The sequence below is a fragment of the Equus przewalskii genome, chromosome 3 (assembly GCF_037783145.1).
Source record: "Equus przewalskii isolate Varuska chromosome 3, EquPr2, whole genome shotgun sequence".
NCBI classification, from domain to species: Eukaryota; Metazoa; Chordata; class Mammalia; order Perissodactyla; family Equidae; genus Equus; species Equus przewalskii.
This window is the reverse complement of record NC_091833.1, coordinates 49,897,837-49,919,894: the sequence shown is the minus strand read 5'-3', so window position 1 is coordinate 49,919,894 and position 22,058 is coordinate 49,897,837. Positions and strand designations below refer to the sequence as shown.

Below are 22,058 nucleotides of genomic sequence, written 5' to 3'. Positions count from 1 at the left end.
GAGATTAAGAATTTTCTTTCAGAAAATTTGCAAAGTCGTGTAGCCAGAGCATGCACGGAAGAAAAAGTCTTGACTTAGAATGACCTCAGAACAAAAGATTCTCCTCCCCGTAAAACCAAAGGACCGGGACATGACCAGCACTTAAAAATCAGACTCTTATTAGCAGTGAGGAGTTCATCGTTCAGAAAGATTCAGTGTGAAAATTCCTTCTCTACCTTACCATAAAGGTTTAGAACCTCTTCATAAATGTTTAGAACCTTATCATAAATGTTTAGAGCCTCATCATAAATGCTTGAAGCCCACAAATCAAAACCAGTCCTGCCAGCACTTCCACATGCAGCCTGTTCTCACTAACCTCTTAAATTTCACCCCAAATCCTGAATCTGGGAGACAGATCTGAGGGCACATGCCCCCTGTCTCCCTGCAGAACAATCTTGCAGAATAAAGCTGATTTCTCTCCCACAAGCTGATGCAATAATTAATTGACTTTTTTAAGCACATCAAGTAGGGGAACCCCATTTTTGTGTGGTAATAAATGCATCTCAATGGTGTCATTTTACATATTCTTCTGTACCCTGTATTTCCTCTAACCTGGTAAATATAGAGGCTTCATCAGATTCAAGTTAGATTGTTTGGCAAGAATACTTCACAGGTGATCGAGGCACACAATGCTGGTTCTTTTTTGTTTTGAAAACCTCCTTATTTTTCAAAGATGGATTAAATTGAACCCTCAGTGTGGTTAAGTGGTTCATATAATGGTAGAAACAAGAACAAAACCCCAGTTTTTGGTTCTCAGTTCTCTACTCCCTTCATTATATCATATACTGTTAACAACTTGCCGAGTGATTATAATATACCAGTTACTCTGCTAGATATCTCATGAGATATGGTCCCACCACTCACAAAATTAACCAAAGCCATAAATCCAGAAGTCATCCTAGGCTTCTGCACTTCTCTTTTACTAAGTCCTATTAATTTTACCCACTTAACTTATCTTTCATTTGTTCCATCCTTCCCATCCCCACTGCTACTGCTTTAGTTCAGACCTTTCAGTGCTGTACCACTAAAATAGCTTGTTGAAGCTCCCATTCTCTGTAATAACATTGCCTTCTTCAACCTAGCTCTGCCTTGTCAATAAAAGATTTTTCCAAAGTGCAAACCTAAGTATATTATTTTTCTGCTTTAACCCTGTGGTAGTCTCTCATTTCTATCATGGAGTCCCTCCTCCTTAGTACAACCTACAGCCTACTCCGTCGTCTAGTCTTTGCCTATCTGACCACCCTCATCTGTCACTACTTCTACTCACTATATTCCAATCTATTGAATCATTGAAATTTTCTGAATGTGCCAGCAAGGATATATAGTGATTAAAAGCAGGCTCTAGAAAATTGACCATTCTTTTTCACCATTCACAAAAATAAATGCAAAATGGATCAAAGACCTAAAGATTAAACCTGAAACAATAAGTCTTCTAGAAAAGAATATAGGCAGTGCACTCTGTGACATCAATTTCAAAAGAATCTTTTCGGACACCATAACTCCTCAGACAAGGGAAACAATAGAAAGAATAAACAAATGGGACTTAATCAGACTAAAGAGCTTCTTCAAGGCAAGGGAAAACAGGATTGAAACAAAAAAACATCCCACTAATTGGGAAAAAATATTTACAAGTTATATATCTGACAAAGGGTTAATCTCCATAATATATAAAGAGCTCACATAGCTCAACAAGAAAAATCAAACAAGCAATCAAAAAATGGGCAGGGGACGTGAACAGACATTTCTCCGAAGAAGATATATGGATGGCCAATAGACACATGAAAAGATGCTTATCATCACTAATCATCAGGGAAATGCAAATCAAAACTACACTGAGATTTCACCTTACACCTGTTAGAATGGCACAAATATCCAAAACAAAAAGTGACAAATGTTGGAGAGGTTGTGGAGAAAAAGGAACCCTCATACACTGTTGGTGGGAATGCAAACTGGTGCAGCCACTATGGAAAACAGTATGGAGATTCCTCAAAAAGTTAAAAATAGAAATACCTTATGAACCAGCCATCCCACTACTGGGTATCTATCCAAAGAACTTGAAATCAGCAATTCCAAAAGTCCCATGCACCCCTATGTCCGTTGCAGCATTATTTACAATAGCCAAGACATGGAAGCAACCTAAGTGTCCATCAACTGATGATTGGATAAAGAAGATGTGGTATATATATAAAATGGAATACTACTCAGCCTTAAAAAAGGATAAAATTGTCCCATTCACAACAACATGGATGGACCTTGAGGGTATTATGTTAAGTGAAATAAGCCAGAGGGAGAAAGATGAACTCTGTATGACTCCACTCATAGGTGGAAGTTAAACATATGGACAAAGAGAAGTGATTGGTGGCTAGCAGGGGAAAGGAGAGGTGGAGGGAGGGCACAAAGGGTGAAGTGGTGCACTTACAACATGACTGACAATAATGTACAAGTGAAATTTCACCAGGTTGTAAACTATCATAATCTTAATAAAAAGTTAAGAAAAAAAAAAAAAAAGCAGGCTCTGGAATTAGATAGACTTGACTTTGACCCCTAGATTCCCCTGTTTATTAGCTCTGCAACCCAGGTCATACTTCCATCACTGTGCTTCACTTACCTCACCTGTAGAATGGGAATGACCTCATATTTTCCGTGTGTGAGGAATGAGTGAAACAGCACAAGTCAAGGACTAGCATGAGAGGACTCAACACATCCTAGATGGTGTTGTCACGTTGTTCATATATTTCTGTATTCTATAAACCCGTTCCCAGGGAAGGTTTCCTGCTCCTTCTAGATAAGTTCTTCCCTATTGATACTGTAGCCGATTCCTATTCTGATGTAAGGGCGCAGCTGCGCTGCTCTTTCGTCATTTAGAATTAAACCTCCCTACTTCCACAGCACCTCTAAACCTTGTAGATATCTGATTGCTGTGCCCTGGGGCCATAAGTCTGTCTCTTTACACAACTGTGAAATTACTAAAGAGGGGGACCAGATCTTTCTTATATTTGGCTCTCCGTTGTTCTGGTTCACTGGAAACCTCAATCTTTCGAGGTTTGGTAAATTGAACTAAATTGATGGGGTTAAATTGAATCCAAAGAGCCTCTCCAGCTTCTCTTTTTATGAGCCTATATTTTCGAAACAACTTTTCTGAAATAAAAGATGATTTATCCAAAACATCTAACAGAGTGACTGGCACACACGCTTAAAAATGATATTTATTAATTTTTGATTTCTCGGGTAGACTTTACACCTAGGGGAAGAATAAAATTACTGGACAAGGAGAAATGCTGGCTATTAAGCTAAATTTCCCTTTTCTAATTAAAAAATTAGTACTTTAGTTTGTCAATCAATTCCTTGTGGATTTGGTTTTCGTGAATCATTTCAATAACAACAGATCACCCTTGCCAGCTCTAATCATTTTTTTCTATAACATAGAGAAAAAACTAAATATGAAAATGAACAGAAAAGAGGTATACAGTGACCCAAGAAAATAAAATGAGGTGACATCACCTACACAACCGGAAGGAAACATTTAATAGATACTCTAAAGAGGTTTATTTCACAAATTGAAAAGTGAAACCTACCTCTCAGTAGCATGATGCTCAAAACTTCTAACTTTGATACTCAGCAATATGTTTTAGCAAATATGCCTTATAAATCCTGACATTTAATTATATCAATTTTAATTTATGAGCTACTGACACATATTTCAGGAAAAAATATAAAATAATTGATATTCAAATATTAATTGTTCATCAGCTTTCTTCTTTTATTATTTAGTTTCTTTATATTTTTTTACTAAACTAATAATGTAGGATTGTGTCTGATGACATAGTGAAAACTTGGATAATTATGAAATTTTTAAGTGGTTAAATCTTTGCTGTTTATTTTAATTCGGATTCGGTATATTATTATATATATTCAGATCTCAAGCCATTCATCTACATCTCACCCTTCAATTAAGTTCCACAATGCAAACCTCTTGGCACTAGAACCACATTTCATGTTTATTCAACTGAGCCTGTGTCTTGAAAAAGTGTTGAAGCTTGAGGTTTTCCTGGTGAGAATCCACGGTCTGACATCACCTTGGCCATGACAGTGATTGGCTGTTGGAAGGCAAAGAAGAGTTTATAGGCAGCAAGAGCAAGTGAATGAGTGAGTGAGCGAGCAGAGGAAATAGTCAATCTGTGTCCCTCACTCCTGTGAGCCTGCCTCCTCCCTCCGGGACTGCACACGGGTAAGATCTAATACGACAGCTTCATTACCTGAAAAAAATGCTCCACGTCTTACATCTCTGAACATGGCTTTGAATTTTTTATTTAAATGTTGATATCATTGCCTTGTATAGAATGGCTCTGAAATTTAATACTTGTTTACCATTAAACTAGTATCTCAGATTTTAGATTCTTTCTAAAAGGCTATTTCTTAACCTATGCATGTAAATAAGTTCTTAATATTCTGCACATAAACTAGGAAATTATGCTTCCTATTTTCCGTCTCTGCACCTCATAGATAACTATTTGTTTCCTCATCCTGGTGCATTCAAAATAACCTATTGAAATACTGTTTTGCATTTGCAAATCTGCCTTGATGTAAGCAGACTTCTCCATAAATTATGCTTAATCTGTAGTTCAGTTATACACAATATCTTTTCAGTACATTGTACATTCGGTTTCAAAGTGTTCATATCCTATAGCTTTAAAATCAGTACAGAGGAAAATATGTAGAAGTAGAGAAATAATGTTGGCAGTTTATCAGACTCTTCCCCGAAAAACTTGCAATTAGATTCTCAAGGCTATCCTTTAAGAATGTTTGACTTGTTGTCTGGGTTAGCAGTGGTCACTATAGAGGTCTTTGCTTTTGGTGAATCACAAAGTAAATAAAATGACATTTATGCAGGCAGCCAATTGCTGCTTACGTGCACCACTTGGTTCTTTTAATATTATCCCTGCTATGATTTCATCTAGTTGTTTTTATGGTTTGTTATGAGAAATTTATGTAATCAGAACTCTTTCTACAGTTCTATATATTTAAGTTTTTAGCTCTTCAAGATATTATAGGGGCTGGACAGTGGCACAGTGGTTAAGTTCTCACATTCTGCTTCTCGGCGGCCCAGGGTTCGCCGGTTGGGATCCTGGGTATGGACATGGCACCACTTGGCAAGCCATGCTGTGGTAGGCGTCCCACATATAACACAGAGGAAGATGGGCATGGATGTTAGCTCAGGGCCAGTCTTCCTCAGCAAAATGAGGAGGACTGGCAGTAGTTAGCTCAGGGTTAATCTTCCTCAAAAAGAAAAAGATATTATAAATACTTCACATATTCCAACTCCTTTCATAAGGTTGCAGAGCAATTATCTTCCTCCTGAGTTGATGAGCTTGACCATGGGCAGCAGAGTTCAAAGTATTATTCTGAGCACCTCAATAGCAATGGAACTTCTTAAACAGATGGGCCCCCTTCAGGAGCAAAGCTGCTTTGTCCCATGTGGCCGTCAAGAACTTTTACCAAAGTAGAGAGGACTGTGAGGAAGTGTGTGGCATCAAAATCAAAAGACCCACTCTGCCACACATAGTGTGTGACTTAGGACCCAGGACAGCTTCTCCAGTCCTCAAGTCTTACTCTATGTAATACTTATTTTAGTGTCAGATACTCAATAAGGATGCAGGAAATCTTGGCTAATGATGACAAAATGCAGAATCAACCTTCAGGGTACAGTATACGACATGGGTTTTATACATTTAATATATTACTTTTCCAAGTGTGTGTATGGGGAAATTGCCACCACCATTACACACTGCTTCTAGAATGTTACCGAAGCTGTCACTCTGCACGAGAAAGCACTCTCAGTTAACCATGTATGTCAGTGCAAGTAGGTGGCTGTCAAGTTTTCAGCTAAGTTTGTTTAACCTCTATTAAAATGGAATTTTATCAAATAGAATAAAATTAAAATAGGATAGGATTTCAATCTCCCTCCTTTTAGTTATGAGAAGTCTATGTGGAACTGAGATCTTCGCATGGCTGCAAACCCCAGGACTGTTCGGGAACTATTTGCACTCTGAGAGTTGCATCTTCAATTCTCCTATAGAATTGAAGTGTCCTTCATGCCTATTGCCCTGACACTGAGAGCCCCTGATCCATTCCATGAAAGTCTCCCACACCAGTGATGGAAAACTTCAGTGGAGCTGGAGAATGACCTAATTTGAGGAAATTTGCTCCTGATAACCCCAGGTGAAACTCTGATGAACTCCTCTCACAGAATTACCCTTAGACATGGCCGTTCAGTGCCACATGCTAGGAGAAGAGTATTTCACATATTATGGATCATTTCACACACACAAAAAAGCACTAAGTATTCCAAGATATTCATAGGGAAATGGCTCTTAGTCTCCATTTTGCAAGTGAATTTTTAGTTCAAAATCTATGTAGAAGCTGAAAATTGCTTGTAGGGTCATTGGTGTAAAAGCAATCGTTAAATGTAATCAATTTTGCTTAATTTTTAATTACAAACAAAGCAAACAGGCCACATAATTACACTAACAATTCAACTCAGCCAATATTCATATGTCAATGATATTAGGAGGCCTCATTGCCCAAGTGTGAAGGATGCTAAGCATGCAAGCTCCTTGCAGTAATGAAATGGGCTTCCAATGACAGGTCACAGCAGATAGGTTAAAGCCAAATATGGAGCTCCAGATTATCAAACAAATGGGTAAAGTCAGTCTTCTAGCACTTAAATAGAAGAATTTTAAAGCAAAAGTAGAAATTTGGGCTTAATTAGTCAAAACTATAATTGAATAGAGATATAAACAAATTAAATACTTAATCTAATATGAGCAAGAAAATTACACTCAGTTTTAATATTTCTTAACTTTACCACTTCTTTAATTCCAGAAACAATCACCAAAATGAAGACTGCTTTCATTTTGCTCAGCATTTTGGGAATGGCCTGTGCTCTCTCAGTAAGTTCTTTATTAAAAACCTGTAGTTCTTTCCATTTTCTTTTTCTTTAAGAGAGAGAATATATGATAACTAAATGTTCTTTCAAACAGATGAAAAATTTGCATCGAAGAGCCAAATTAGAGGATTCTGAAGAAAATGGGGTAATTAATTTTAGTACATTTCCTTGGCCTGACTGTACTTACTCTGGATTTATTGCACATTAAACATGGATATACCATTTATTTTGTTTATGCAGGTCTATAAGTACAGGCCACAATATTCTCTTTACAAGCATGCCTACTTTTATCCTCCTCTAAAACGATTTCCAGTTCAGGTAAGTAGAAAAATTAATTTTCCTTCTCATCTACTACAACTTAAAGGGAATAAAATTTAACTACAAAACACCTCAATTCAACTCTCACTGAAATTCAGCCAGAAAGACCACTTACTACAAAATGTTTGTTTTTACTCTAATAAAATAAAATTTATTCCTAATTTATCTTTTAAAGCAGGTACACACACACACAGTAAACTCATTTGAGCCCGGTCAAGAATGATATAATAAAAGCAAACACCTTGGCACATTGAGTTCAGGTATTTTCACTAACTCTGACAAAAGTAGACAATTTTATCAGTTGTTGACAATTGAGTCAGTGCTAAGGCCACTAATAGTCATGTTATGGTTGACTCAATGCTGTCATACAGCTGTTTTACATCCAATAATTTTGAATCCTTTAATTGGTAGGAAAGGAAATTGACTTTATACACAGCAAAGACCACTAGAAAAAATATTCTTGATAATCAATGGTAATTGCTGAAGGTTTTCTGAACTTTTGACCTGTGTGGGTCACTACAGCAATATGTTAGAGCATAGTTGTAATGGAAGTGTGGCTCAAGAACCGCAGAGGAAAGAGAGAAATTCATGAGGTGAACTAAAAAGCTTGTGAGAAAAGCAAAACGTCCTTAAAATTTGTAAACAAAAAGGAAAATAACTAAACACTAAAAATAAGAGTTTCTCTTTTTACTGGATTACCTGTGAAGAGGGCCTTTGAAAACTGGAGGGTGTGGTGTTGATTTTAAATATACAACAGACTAGATCTGTGCTATTTTTATTACTACACAGTTTGGGTTCAGAGCACCAATTATGCACCATTTGACCCAGGACTCCTGAGACACTAAAAACAGTCAGGATGCTGAAAACGATGCCTCAGCACAGTGGCTTGGCATACCATCCTACCATATGTTGGGCTAACCCATTTCCAACTCATACAGTGATAGGAAATGGTAATCTTAAAGTATTTCTAGCACCATAATCATTATGGGAAATGTGTGCAGCCACAGAAATATGAGCACAAATGATACAAGAGTTGTGGGTTTTCAGAATTGTCTTCCATTCTTTGGTTCACCTCAGGCCCATAGATAAACAGTGCTCATTTGAAACTTCACTTTGTTTTCTTTCTTAAACTAAATGGAAATGATAATCACTTTAAGTCTTGAGTAGCTCCTCGACTTTTCTAAAATACAAGGTACTTACAGATATTCCTATCTAGAAATTTTTGTAGATACATATGTGTGGTCCGTTTTAAATGTCCATAGTGAAAAGATATTAGGAGAGATTATATTTTTCATCACTCATAGACTCAAAGTTCATATATCTTTAATACATAAAATTTCCTCAAATTATATGCAGATAGGTCCATCTCAACCAATATAGAATTTGCAAGAGAGTTGTTTTAAAATAGAATCCAGCAAAATATATCTCCTGATCCAGCAGTCTGACCTAGTATTTATGATCTCTCCTCTTACTCTACAAAGTTTGATTTCCAAGATTCCCCCCTTTCATGTCTACTAATACATTTTCCATGGCTCTTAATTATTATTTATTCTCTTAAGTCTATTAAGTGTTTAGTGCCCACATTGCCACCCAAAAAGGCATATTGGCTTTGAAATTCATAGTGTGTTCAAACAAGTCTGTGTTTATGTATAATCATTTCTAAAATACCAACTTGCACTAAATGTGTTAAATTGATTGCAAAACCATCAATAGTCTACCACAGCTTATTTATGTACTTGGCTATAGAAATCGAAGTATAAATCAGCTTAACACCTTCAGCATTTCTAATTGAGGAAATTGCTTTTTTATGATTCAAATGATACTTGATTAGTGTGTGAACTCTTAGAAGGCAGGAACTTTATTTTATATTCCTTTTATTAGACTCATCTCAGCTATCACAATGCTTGACATGGGGAAACTGCCAATATTTCCAGTTTCATTTCTTACTACAACCCTCACTCCCAGTACAATACCTGGAATGTATATTTTGGGATTGAATAAATGGAGTGATAGAAGTTGGAAGGAATAATGGTAAAAATATCTATATCTATATGAAAGGCTCCCGGAAGAATCAATAAGACTTAGTGAGAAATTAGTAATAAGGCATAAATGACAGAAAAGAAAATAAGAAAATGCCAAGGCTTCAAGGCATTTCATGCAGTTTTAAAGTTGTTCTCACTGCAGATACTAATTGAAGAGTAATGTGGTTGGGGCAGGAAGAAGGCTAGAGGTGAGGAGGCTTGTAAAATGACTAAAACACTCCCACTGAGACAAAATATGCTGCATAAATATGCTTTCCTCTATATATAATTTAACTAACAAATAGAAATAGTTCAAATATAATATGATGGTTTATTCACCCTCTGAGCTGAATAGGGACGACTCAACCATGAAGGTCATGGCAGTGGAAAAGCAGGTCTAATTATTCTCTTTTCCACCCAAGGTTATTCTTGGCTCAAGGGGACAAGCATTCCCTTTTCTTCAGTGCATGGTGTGGCCACCTGAAGAATGAGCCCAACAGGGACAGCCCTGAGCAGGACTGGGGCATGATGTTTCCTCGTATCTGATCTCTAATCCCGAGGTTCCCCTGCAGCTATATTTTCTAAGACCCCAGGTACTTAACTGGGTCATCAGAATCAAAACCAAAATTTGCAGAGCAGAAAATGACAGAATCTTAAGTTGGGTATCCATTTGTATACCTGGTGCCATTATGAGTGGTTGCAGAAAAAGAAGGAAAATTCAATTTGGGTTACCATTGGGAGAAAGATGAGGAATCTCCTCTACTGTCTTCGAGGCTCTGATAACAGATGTTCAGAGTGACATTTCCTTTAAAAAAGCAGCAAGGCTCATTAACCTATAATTATATTTTTATATACAGATTCCTTGGTTTAATTCATTCTCATCCAATATTGAGAACTTTAGAGCGATGGTACTCTGTAAATCTCCTAAATGAGTAAATGAATTAAGTTTTATCCTATCTAATTTTTGCTTTATATATATATATAAAACCTTATTTATATATATACATAAGACCTTATATATATATATATATATATAATATATATATATATATATATCTCCTTATCTTAGGGATTAGCTTTATCTAGATTGAAAGATACTAAAAATTATACACAAATTTAATTTCAAGTCAAATTCTAATTTAAATTCACCAGGAGAGCTGATTATTTAAGAGAATCATCCAGTAACAACTTACATTTTATAGTAAGCCTAATCATCGTTTCATTTATATTTTATAAAGAAAATAAAACAGCGTGATCTATGTCTTAGCCCAAGATTTGCCTTGAATTGCTTAAAGTCACAACTGTTCTGGGCTTCAGGTTCCTTCTCTGTAAAATAAATTGGACCAGAGAATCTTCTCGTGCTCTCAGAGTTAAGCAATTCTGTGATTCATTGCTCTGATTTTTACATACAAAATGTTTCAACATGTCATCTATGCTTTGAGGGTTGAAAATGGAGTATGTCACTTCATATCTGGATTATCGTAAAATTCCTGTTTCTCTCTAATCTCCTTTTACGTATGCCCAATCTCCTCATATCTTTCTCACATTTGCATGAGAATTTTTCTAAGTACATAAATCAATCAAGATGGTAATACTAATTAGTTTGAGTAAATATTTGTGTGTATTTTATCTTATTTCAGTCAGAAGGAAATTTTCTTTGGTGTTGAATATATGTGTACATATATATGTATGTATACGTGTATATATATGTGCGTATACACAAACATGTATATATGTTTGTATATATGTATATGGACATGTATATATGTACACCTATATGCATGTTTAAATTATATACATATAGGTGTACATATATATATATTCATATGTGTATGAATTCATATTTTTTTTTCAGACCAGTAGTGATTCCTCTGAAGAAAATGGAGATGGTGATAGCTCAGAAGAGGAGGAGGAAGAAGAGGTAAGGAAATTTCTGCAGGCTTTTTCATGACAAACCAGGCAGCACAAAAAACAAATAGGAAACCAGTCTTCTGTAGTCTGGACTCAGCACATAGCTATTGCCAGTTTACCAACTGCCCACAGTCTTCTATTTTGGACGAGTGAAATGTTATTTAAATTAGAATCAACTAAAATGACTTGTTTAAAACACTGTTGCAGTTTGGGGTTAAAGTTACCTGTAAGTGGTACACAAAAACAAAAGTGTCTCCATTTTAAGTAGAAGACATGTGAATTCTGATAAAAAGAAAAAGAAGTATTATTTATATTTAGGTGGATAGAACACGATGGTAAAAGACAAATACGTAACAATCCTAAACTCAGTGCAATACTTGTTTTAAGGACTGAACTTAAAAAACTCAGTTTACTAAATAGGTAGTATGTGAAAGCTAATCTTGTATCCTTATCATCTGCCCTTATTGACCCACAAAGTAGGGTTTTTTTTTAAAATAGGAATTTCATATGTCTTTTTGTCTAATAGTAAAATTCGTGTTCTTAAAGAAATGTAAATACTCAAGGTGTATAAATATCATCCTATGTAGTACTACAAATTAGTGTCATTCACGGCTAAAATTCATTTATACCTCTTGGAAATTGTGCTAACATGTTTGTAACTGACACTCTTGCCCAAGAAAACGTACTAATTAGGTACATTTTCCTGGATAGTCAATTATAGCTATCCACTGGTTTGGGAACTTTCTAAATTCAGGTATTCTTAGGTGCTATTTACGAATGGGGCAATGACAGTCAAAAATGGATCATGGGTAAACATCTGCTATCTTGAAAACAAAATGGTGTGGGAACTTTAAAAGCGACAAATCATTAGTTTGATTTTTTTAACCATAAAAGTAACATTTCCAGTACCATAATTTACCCTAATAGCTTAAAGGAAGGCCTTACAGGAACGTTAAGCCAGTACCAGGAAAAATGCCACCTACCAAATCTCACAAAATTTTGCCTGGAGTTTCACATAATAATTTTACATAACAAGTAAGCTAGGATAATCCATTTCATTACAGCTATTTGCTGTACAGTGATTGTAAAATTGCCTTGCCAGCTAGATTTCCCAATTAGAATGGGTAACTTTTGCAATGAGTCTTCATTTGTTGTGATGCTGGTTGGGGATGGAGAAAGATTAGGATTCCTATAGGACTCTAGTGAAATCACACACCCACCATTTTGCCAACAATCTCTGAACATATATGGTCCTCCCAAAACTTATCTGCCAACTCCCCATGACCCAGGGGACTAGACAGTGCAGTTGCCATCCCTGCTTTGGGGAGGAAGTGTGCTGCACCCTCTTTTGCATGTCCTCACACTGCCTAGCACAGAGTCTTACACATACATGGTGCCCAGTCAATATTTGGCGGTTTGGTTATGAAACTTCAGAAGAATAAATGCTCCAAAAATCATCCATTAAAAGTGATCATGGAAAAGTAGATAAATAAAACTGGGAGTCTTCCATACTGAAGAGATTTTAGAACCTCTTTTTTTTCCTCATTTCTTCCCTAAAATTTCACTGGCAATTCAGGTTCATTGCAGAGTCCCCAGGAACTGTATTCACATGAGAAGGTGCTTAGACGTATTTTTTATTTGGTAATTATACATTTTTTTCTCGCTCCTGAACTATTTAGCTTCACTTTTAAAAAACTTTTATTGGAATATGATATACATAACACAATTATCATAAGTATATAGATCATTGAAATTTCAAAAACCGAACACACAAGTGTAACCAGCACCCATGTGGAAAAGCAGCACATGCTTTGTGCTCCATTCCACTCATTCATTAAGCTCCACCAAGGGCAACTGCTATTTTGACTCCTAAAAGATAGATTGCTTTTGCATCTTTTTATGTATTATATACATTAAATCATAGAGAATATACTCTTTTGTATGTGGCCTCTTCCACCCCCAACTTCAGAGATTGATCCATATTGTTCTGTAGTTGTAAATTGTTCATTCTCATTTGGGTAGTTTCCGAGTTTGGGCTATTACAAATTGTGCTGCTACGAACATTCCAGCAGTACTCCTTCTCGTGAACACATGCATTCTTTTTTGGAGGCCATTTTACCTAGAAGAGAAATTTCTAAGTGAAAGGTGTGAATATGTTCAAGCTGAGTAGATGCAACCAAACAACTCCCCAAAGCAGATGTCCTGGTGCAAACTCCCACTATAGGTACAGGAGAGTGCCACATTCTCTCTAATACTTGTTTCTTTTAGTCATTTTAGCCTAGATTCTAGTAGGTTAATAACACATTTTTTTTTTAAAGATTTTATTTTTTTCCTTTTTCCCCCCAAAGGCCCCCGGTACATAGTTGTATATTCTTCGTTGTGGGTCCTTCTAGTTGTGGCATGCGGGACGCTGCCTCAGCGTGGTTTGATGAGCGGTGCCATGTCCGCGCCCAGGATTCGAACCAACGAAACACTGGGCCGCCTGCAGCGGAGTGCACGAACTTAACCACTCGGCCACGGGGCCAGCCCCTAATAATACATTTTTAAGCACAAATTATTGCTAATTTTTCTATTCAATAAGATATTTGAGGTCTAATAGTCATCAACAGACTGACCTATTTTCATTGTTAACTCATTCCAGCAAGATATCCTTAAATAAAGTATCTAGGAACAGAAAGGGTGTTTCAAGAGACAATGTAGAAGTCTATGAGTTGGGGGCTGGCCCCGTGGCCGAGTGGTTAAGTTCGCGCGCTCCGCTGCAGGCGGCCCAGTGTTTCGTTGGTTCGAATCCTGGGTGCGGACATGGCACCGCTCATCAGACCACGCTGAGGCAGCGTCCCACATGCCACAACTAGAAGGACCCACAACAAAGAATATACAACTATGTACCGGGGGGCTTTGGGGAGAAAAAGGGAAAAAATAAAATCTTAAAAAAAAAAGAAGTCTATGAGTTGGGAGTCTGGGCCTTTAGTCATGACCCAGCCACTAATGAACTGTCCTCTATTTGACCTCATATGAGCCATTTATCCCATTAGACCTCAGATTTCTCACCTGTGACGTGAGGGTACAGGACCTAACTTGTGTGTTCTCCTACTCCAAGGGTCTTTGCTCTTTCTACCTCTGAAAGATTTAGGCTGCTGGACTAAAGCATAAACATGAAAAAAATAAATAAACAGTATGGTATTTGTGGGATATTTGACACAATTAGCTTGGAGACCATTTTGGACAGACTCTGCTAGTCCCAAGAGTTCACTGAAATAGTGAATTTACAAATTTGATGAAACAAACATATTCTTCTGTAGTCACTTTGCTTTAGTGATAAGGCAAGCTAAATCTGGGTTTTGTTTGTTTTGAAGTCTTAAAATATAGGATGCCTAGTTAAAATTATGCTAACGTCACATCTTTTTAAAATTATATTGAAATGAATTCAATTTTCCAGTATTCATTTAAAGTAAATAAGTTCTATATGTTTGAAATCCTGGCTTTTAATATTAGCTATTATTTAAATTGGGATATTAACTCAATTAACAAACAATTGCCTAACAACATGGAGTAAAGGCAAAAGAATAAAATGTTAAAGATTATAATTAGCATCATTTCAGAAGTGTTAATTTTTTAAACAGTAACATAATATACCCCTAAGGATTTCTTGGAGTGTTAAGTTTCTTCATTGCACAGAAAAATGGATTGTGTGTCAAATACCTGAAATCTTTTGAATGGCAGAGAACTGACTTACATATTGGCAGATGGATTTTGAACTATTATGTCTTTTTTCTTTAAATTTGAAAGCACATGAAATATATTCACTTACATTTGGTACTAAATAAAACTTGCAATCAATTTGAAGAGAAAGTTTTCTATAAAAAATGCCTTTCTGCAAAAAAATCCTAGGTGTAGTGTGGATGATTCCTATGACTCTTAATCATCATCAAAAACTTCATGGGGGGGCCTCAGCCTGGTAGCCTAGTGGTTAAGTTCGTGTGCTCTGCTTCAGTGGCCTGGGGTTCATGGGTTCGGATCCGGGTGCGGACCTACACATTGCTTATCAAATCATGCTGTGGTGGCGTCCCATATAAAATAGATGAAGACTGGCACAGATGTTAGCTCAGGGCCAATCTTCCTCACCAAAAAAAAAAAAAAACCAAAAAAAAATCATGGTATGTTAGAAAGGGCTGAGCTTTTCTAGTTAGAAAGATACAGCTTCATCACTTACTATAAGATCTTAAGCAAGTTATTTAGCTTTTCTGAGCTCACTTTCCTTTTCTGAAGAGTGAGAACAATAATCCCACTTACAGAGCTGCTATAAGAAATTTAAAAAATAGGTATAAAGTCCTCAGCTTACTTGTTAGCAAATATAAGAATTAACTTACTGCCATGTTGTAGTAGTTATTAATAAGACTTTAAGAGCCTGAGCCATGTTATGGTGTGATACCACACAATCACATATGTGGAAATTATTACACAAATATTTTTGAATTGATTAGATAGAATGTGGAAATATCTAAAACACAAGATAGCAAAGTGAATAGGATGAGATGACTTTGAGTTGAGTTTTTAGAAGTGAGAAGGGCATACAAGGAAGCATAATTGCCAACACTGGGTGATGAGCTGGCTGAGGGATACAAATGTCTTCCCAATAATGGTTCATGACTCCAATAAATCTTGAGTTATCTTCCATCTAAAATAACTTCTCTGGTTCTGGCTATTTTTACCAGGAGACTTCAAATGAAGAAGGAAACAATGGAGAGAATGAAGATTCTGAAGGAAACGAAGATGAAGAATCGGACGCTGAGAACACCACCCTGTCTACGATCACACCTGGCTATGGAGAGGAGCCCACTCCTGGAATGGGAAATATAGGTCTAGCTGCGATCCAGCTTCCAAAGAAGGTAATAATTCCTCCAAAATGATTAGTCTGATTTCATTTCTTTACTGATGTCTAAGGTTATCCCGACACCATAGACAAAGTATTTTATATTATCTTCATTTACTCATTGAGAAAGTGAGAGCAGATATAATTTCCCTGTTTACAAACAAGGAAAGATATTTTCCCAGGCAAATTCTCTTCCCATGTTATTACACTGACTTTCTGCATTACAACAAAATACTAAGGACGAGCATCTTAGCAGTGGATAAAAGATCTTCAGAGGGGCCATTGCATTTCAGGGAAGAGGACCAAGACAGAGAGAGTGAGTGGCAAAGCTATAGGAAGCATCTCCCACAGAGAAGGCTTATTTATTGGGTACATTTTCCCCCATCAAAACCCACTGACAAAGGTACTAATTCTGAATTTTTAAAACCCCAACCATTTCTTTAGTAAGTTAAATAGGCTTCAATTCAAAATCACGTCTAGACAAAGCTGTCAGTACAGCCTGTGTTGGATGAAACAATGACCTTAAGTTTTACATTTTTCATGCCTAAATTTGGATTCTTTCAAACTTTTCCATACAGGCTGGGGACAAAGGAAACAAAGGTACAAAAGAAGAGGAAAGTGATGAAGAAGAGGAAGAGGAAGAAGATGAAAATGAAGAAAATGAAGCAGAAGTGGATGAAAATGGGCAAGGCATCAACGGCACCAGCTCCAACAGCACGGAGGCAGAAAATGGCCATGGCAGCAGTGGTGGAGACAACGGAGAAGAGGAAGGTGAAGAAGAAGCCAATGCAGAAGGAACCGCAGTGCCTGCAGAGCAGGACAATGCTGGCTCTAAGACAACCACCTCTCCAAATGGAGGGTTTGCACCTACAACTCCACCACAGGAGGTCTACAGGACCACCACCACTGCGTATGAGGGGGAGTATGAACAAACAGGCACCAATGAGTATGACAATGGATACGAAGTCTATGAAAATGAGAATGGGGAACCTCGTGGGGACAATTACCGAGCCTATGAGGATGAGTACAGCTACTATAAGGGGCGTAGCTATGACGGCTATGATGGTCAAGATTACTACCACCAATGAAGGCCCAGCCTGGGATGAATTCATCCATTCTAGTGTTTCATGTGGCTATTGTTTTCAAAGTTCAACTCAGGAAGGTGCAATATAACAAATGTGCATATTATAATGTGGAATGGTGCTACTGTTCCAAAGTGATTTTCTGTAATTGCTTCTGCAAGTAACGGGCTTCTCGTTGCTTCTCCCTGGTGTGTTATTGAAAGGTCACTGTAAATCAGGGCCATTTATCAAGTGAGTGGTAAACCAGTCCATGAAATTGAATTCGACTGAATGTTTTGAGGTCGTAGTTCTATAAATAGTATTTTTAACATGTTTGTACTATTACTAACTGCTAAAACATACTCTTTGTGCAAGAAGTGCTTCTAAGAAGAGAGTCATTGACATTAATGACACTGTATACAATAAGTGTGTAGTTCTTTAATCACACTGCCTATCCAACACTGTATATTAGATTTGTCATCCTTATGTATTTTTATGTGACCTGTATGTATATTCTATCTATGGGTTTTATCACAAATAAAATTGCAATCCTTCAAATCTTTTATAATTACAAAGAAAAATGAGAGATTCAAAATGGAAAAAAGGCGAGACCAGTGGGGGATGATTCAGCTAAGGGATAAAAGCTTATTTCTACTATGGTTTAAAATTCAGAAGAACTATAAGCATTTTCTCATGAGTAAACCAATATAACTAAGATTTTGATATGCTTGTGGGCAGGGTAAGCCATATACGTCAGGAGAATAAAAGGTTTTTTTAGAGTTGCCAGATTTAACAAATAAAAATAGAAGATGCCTAGTTAAATTTGAATTTCAGGTAAACAATGAATAATTGTTTTGTACAAGTATGCTTCATGCAATATTTGGCTTCTGTGAAATATTTGGGACATATTTATACTAAATAAATGATTCATTATTTGAAATTCAAATTTCTACCCCATTTGGTTTGGTTTTAGGTGAGGTAGGGAGTGGGATAGGGTATAAAACTCTTACACACACACCATGCACACACATGTGCACACTCACACACACCAAAGAGGGCTGCTATGCAAAGCCTTAACTGCAATTTACACTTTAATATAAAGCTGAAAGTAAATTTCAAACGGGAGTAGTGAAGGAAAGTAGATACTGAGAAGGAGTAAGAAGACAAAAATTCAAACTTTTTTTATTTATTTATTTATAAGATGTACCGAGCATCTACTATGGAGATGGACAATGTCAGACCTTGGGCTAATGAAGATGAAGAACTCTGTCCTCAGAGTGATCTTAGCCTGAGAGCTAACAGTTGTAAGGCTTTACATGCACCAACTCATTGTCTCCTAACTTTTTATTTTGAAAAATACCAAGCCTTCAGAAAAGTTGGAAGACTAGAACATGAGCACCCTTATTATACCTTTCATCTGGATTCACCAATGGCTAACATTTGCCATGTTTATGTCATCTCTTTCTGTCTATTTCTGTGTGCCTCTCTTAGTAAATATACATACTTCTTTGCCAAACCATTGAAGAGTGATTGCAGACACCATGGCATCATGACTCTTCAGCCCTAACTACTTCAGCATTTAGTATAAGAAAAAGGAATTCTCCTACATAGCCACAATACTGTTATCATTCTCATTCTCAAGAAATTTAACATAGATATGACAATATTTTCTAATATAAAGTCCATATTCACATTTTCTCAATTATTGCAATAATGTCCTTTATTACTAACTATTTAATCCTCACAAAACTCTCTCAGGGAGGTATTACTGTTATCCTCTATTTTATCGAGGGAGGGACTAAGGCACAAAGAGGTTATGCATTTTGCACAAGGTCACAAGCGGCAAAGCTGGAGTTAAAACAAAGACAGCCTGGCCTTAGAGTCTGTGCTCTTCACCATGATGCTATAGTCATTCACATATATTCATCTGTATACACACTGGACCGATGAATGGACAGGAAATCGCTAATGATGAGAACATTGCTGAAAATGAGCCTTGTCTTATATCACAATATTCTTAGAACCAGCTGTATTTTATGACTTGAGAACTAAGAATATTTTCAAAGAAAGGATCTTCTTGTATCTTTGGTATATCTTTTTATACAGGCAACTTGGTCTTGTGCAAAGTGCTTGGGCTCTGGAGTTAGATGGGCCTGAATAACGGCGTTATTGAGAGTAAACTGAGTTCCCTCCCCGGGCTTTATTGCCGCATCTCTTGCAGATGGCGTGCACTCAGTAGGCTGCGCTCAGGGTCTGACGGGGTTTTCAGGTACTCAGAATCATCACGTCTCTCCTCTCCACGACCCTTCCTTTGCCCATCTGAACACTTAGGTGCATATCATTGTAATAGAATAATCTGGCCATAAAAATTGTCTTTTAGGAACTCAGAACTTTTTTTTGTCCTCATGCATCTTTATAAACAAAAGTTTCTGATGAGATTGAGGCTTTGGGAACAGTAAACCATTACTGTTTATTAGGCAATATAAGTATGTTTACTATTTATTTGTGACTTATTGTCACAAACGATCTCAATATATCAAAGAATCATCAAATCTTAGATTTGGAAAGGATCTTTAAAACCAGTGAAGTTCATTTATTAATTTTTATTCATTTTTCTATAGCAAAATTGGTTAATCTTTTCCTTTATGGTTTCTTCCTTTGCTTTTGATTTATGTAATGTGGGTGCCACTCCCCACGATCCTGCCTCAGGGCTTTGAGCTGGCTCACTTTGATCCCTGAGGGCAGAATGGAAACTGTTACCCACCATTGCTCCAAGCATTGAGGCGTCTCCTTTAGACTAGTGGGGCTTTTTAGGAGCACTGTGGCAAGGCATTCACTTGGAGTAGGCAATGGCAGCAGAGGAAAGATACACAGCCTCGCACAACACGGACACCAGCGCAACTGGGCAGTCAGATGGTGAGGCCTGTAGACAACTAATACCCAGGGCCGAGATGGAAGCAGCGTGGAGTTCTTGGATCAAGACTGAGAGGTGGGGGGGTGAGAGCTGTAATTTAACACAGCTCCTGGGCATGCCAACGATGCCCCTTACAGCAGTTTTCTCAGCCATACCATGGAATATCTTCAGTCTGGAAGCCCCCTCTTGAAATAATTTTCCTACTTGGAACCACATGTTACAGTGCCAGCCTCTTTCTGCCATCCTAGCTAGCTAGGCTCCCTGGCCTCTTGCTCCAAATTCCCTTTGACCTTCCCCCCCAAAAGATCTATTTTCTGTATTCTCTGATGGTAGCTGTTGACGGTCCATCTGGAAGAAACTTGATGAAAACTCAAATTATTAGAAAAGAAAGAGGAACATTTTTATTGTTCCCAGAGAAAGATAATCCTTCCCCTGAGAATGAAGCAAATGACTCCTTTGAATAAAGAAAGATAAAGAGTGAAATAAGCTATGCTCATATTTGGGGGGAAGAAATGAAGTTGGATATTTATACTCTCCTGCCCATAGAAAATTCTTTTGCCGTAGTTCACATGTAGAAACCAGTCTGTAGCTGTGGCAGAGCTCCTAGATGCCCATTAATATCCGTTCTCCCTTCGCTCTCAGAGTAATAGAACTTGGTTTTCTAAGCTAGGCCTGTGGCTACAGAATAAATTCTAATTTCTTCACCTCCCTTGGAGCTACACGTGGCCATCTGATTTAAGTTCTGGCCAGATGAACATTTGACGTGTCCAATTTCCTGGTGGTCTCTGTAAAGAGAAGTATTATTCAGTTTCCCTTTCTCCAATTTCTCCCTCATACTGGCTTGAATTCAACCATGGTGGTGAGCCTTCTATGACAGTGTGCATGAAGCATCAATCTACAGGTGACAACATGATGACATAGAAAAAGTCTGGCTCCGAGGAGCACCACACCAGCCCTGGATGCCCAACCTCTAGAAATAAACTTCTATTTTCTTTAAGCCACTGTGATTGTGGGTCTCTATTATTTACACAGAAATTAATCCTAACTCAGTAGTTCTCGAAGTGTAGGCACCAGATCAGCAGCATCCGCATCATCTGAGAACTTGTTAGAAATGCAAATTCTGGAGTGCCACCGAAGCTCGGGGTGGACTGGTGATTCCAACGCACCTTAAAGTTTGAGAACCACTATTTTCGTTAGTATAATAGCTAAAGCTAATTATACACTTACTGTGTGCCAGTTCCATTCTAAGCATCTCACATACATCACATCACTTAATTCCCACAATTGCTGGAAGTTAACTCCATTTTATAGGTAAGGAAACTGAGTTGTAGAGATGATTTGCCACTTCCTGAGATAACACAGCTGGTAAAGGGAGGAAAGGAGACTGCTCTGGAGTCCACATCCTATATACCTCTCAGAGTTTCTTTCTTCATACAGAAAGGTCACTCTGTTAAAATAAGTGGATTTAACTGGGAATCAGAAGAGGAAATTTTAGATAAGAGCATATGTAACAACCCTGATGGTGTTTTACTGTTTTGTTCTTTAGAGTTAAGAAGATGTAATTTTACAGGTTTCACACCTGCTCAGGTGATCAAAGGAGGATCTCTTTGAGAACAGAGACTGCTAGCACACAAGGAAAATACTTTTTAATGCCCTTGTCAAAATAGAACAACACCTTGTCATTTGTCAAGCAGTTGAGCATTCCCTAAGCAGTGGGGTGATTTGTGACAGAGCCACTAGGACCTCCATTGTGGCTGTGAGCTTGGCGCCCCACAATTCCATTGATTCAGCCAGTAGAGAGGCAACAAACAGAGTCAAGCGGTTTATTACTTACACAGACAGCAAAAGCAGGATCAGCATGGTGTCAGCTCCCTGTATCCCCAGTCCCACAGGATAACACTGAACCTGAAGGGCCAAATGACAGATGGCACAGGTGGTAGGTCATTCTGTTGTTGAGGATCCAGCTCTCACCTAT

At 37.4% G+C, this 22,058-nt stretch overlaps 1 protein-coding gene across 1 annotated transcript; it reads left to right on the top strand.

Annotated features, from left to right (window-relative positions):
- Positions 1-4,146: 4,146 nt before the first annotated feature.
- IBSP (integrin binding sialoprotein) lies at positions 4,147-17,727 on the top strand. Its single transcript, XM_008541322.2, has 7 exons — positions 4,147-4,267; positions 6,922-6,989; positions 7,080-7,130; positions 7,226-7,303; positions 11,180-11,245; positions 15,951-16,124; positions 16,687-17,727. Exons 2-7 carry the CDS (start codon positions 6,936-6,938, stop codon positions 17,194-17,196), a joined length of 933 nt encoding a protein of 310 aa, XP_008539544.2. The 5' UTR covers positions 4,147-4,267; positions 6,922-6,935; the 3' UTR covers positions 17,197-17,727.
- Positions 17,728-22,058: the final 4,331 nt, after the last annotated feature.

What these genes read in the sequence shown, in the direction of transcription:
- IBSP (XM_008541322.2), top strand. Translation starts at nt 6,936, where the DNA reads ATGAAGACTGCTTTCATTTTGCTCAGCATTTTGGGAATGGCCTGTGCT. An exon ending in GAATGGCCTGTGCTCTCTCA is followed by an intron (nt 6,990 to 7,079) that starts GTAAGTTCTTTA and finishes TCTTTCAAACAG; the next exon opens with ATGAAAAATTTGCATCGAAG. An exon ending in TAAAACGATTTCCAGTTCAG is followed by an intron (nt 7,304 to 11,179) that starts GTAAGTAGAAAA and finishes TTTTTTTTTCAG; the next exon opens with ACCAGTAGTGATTCCTCTGA.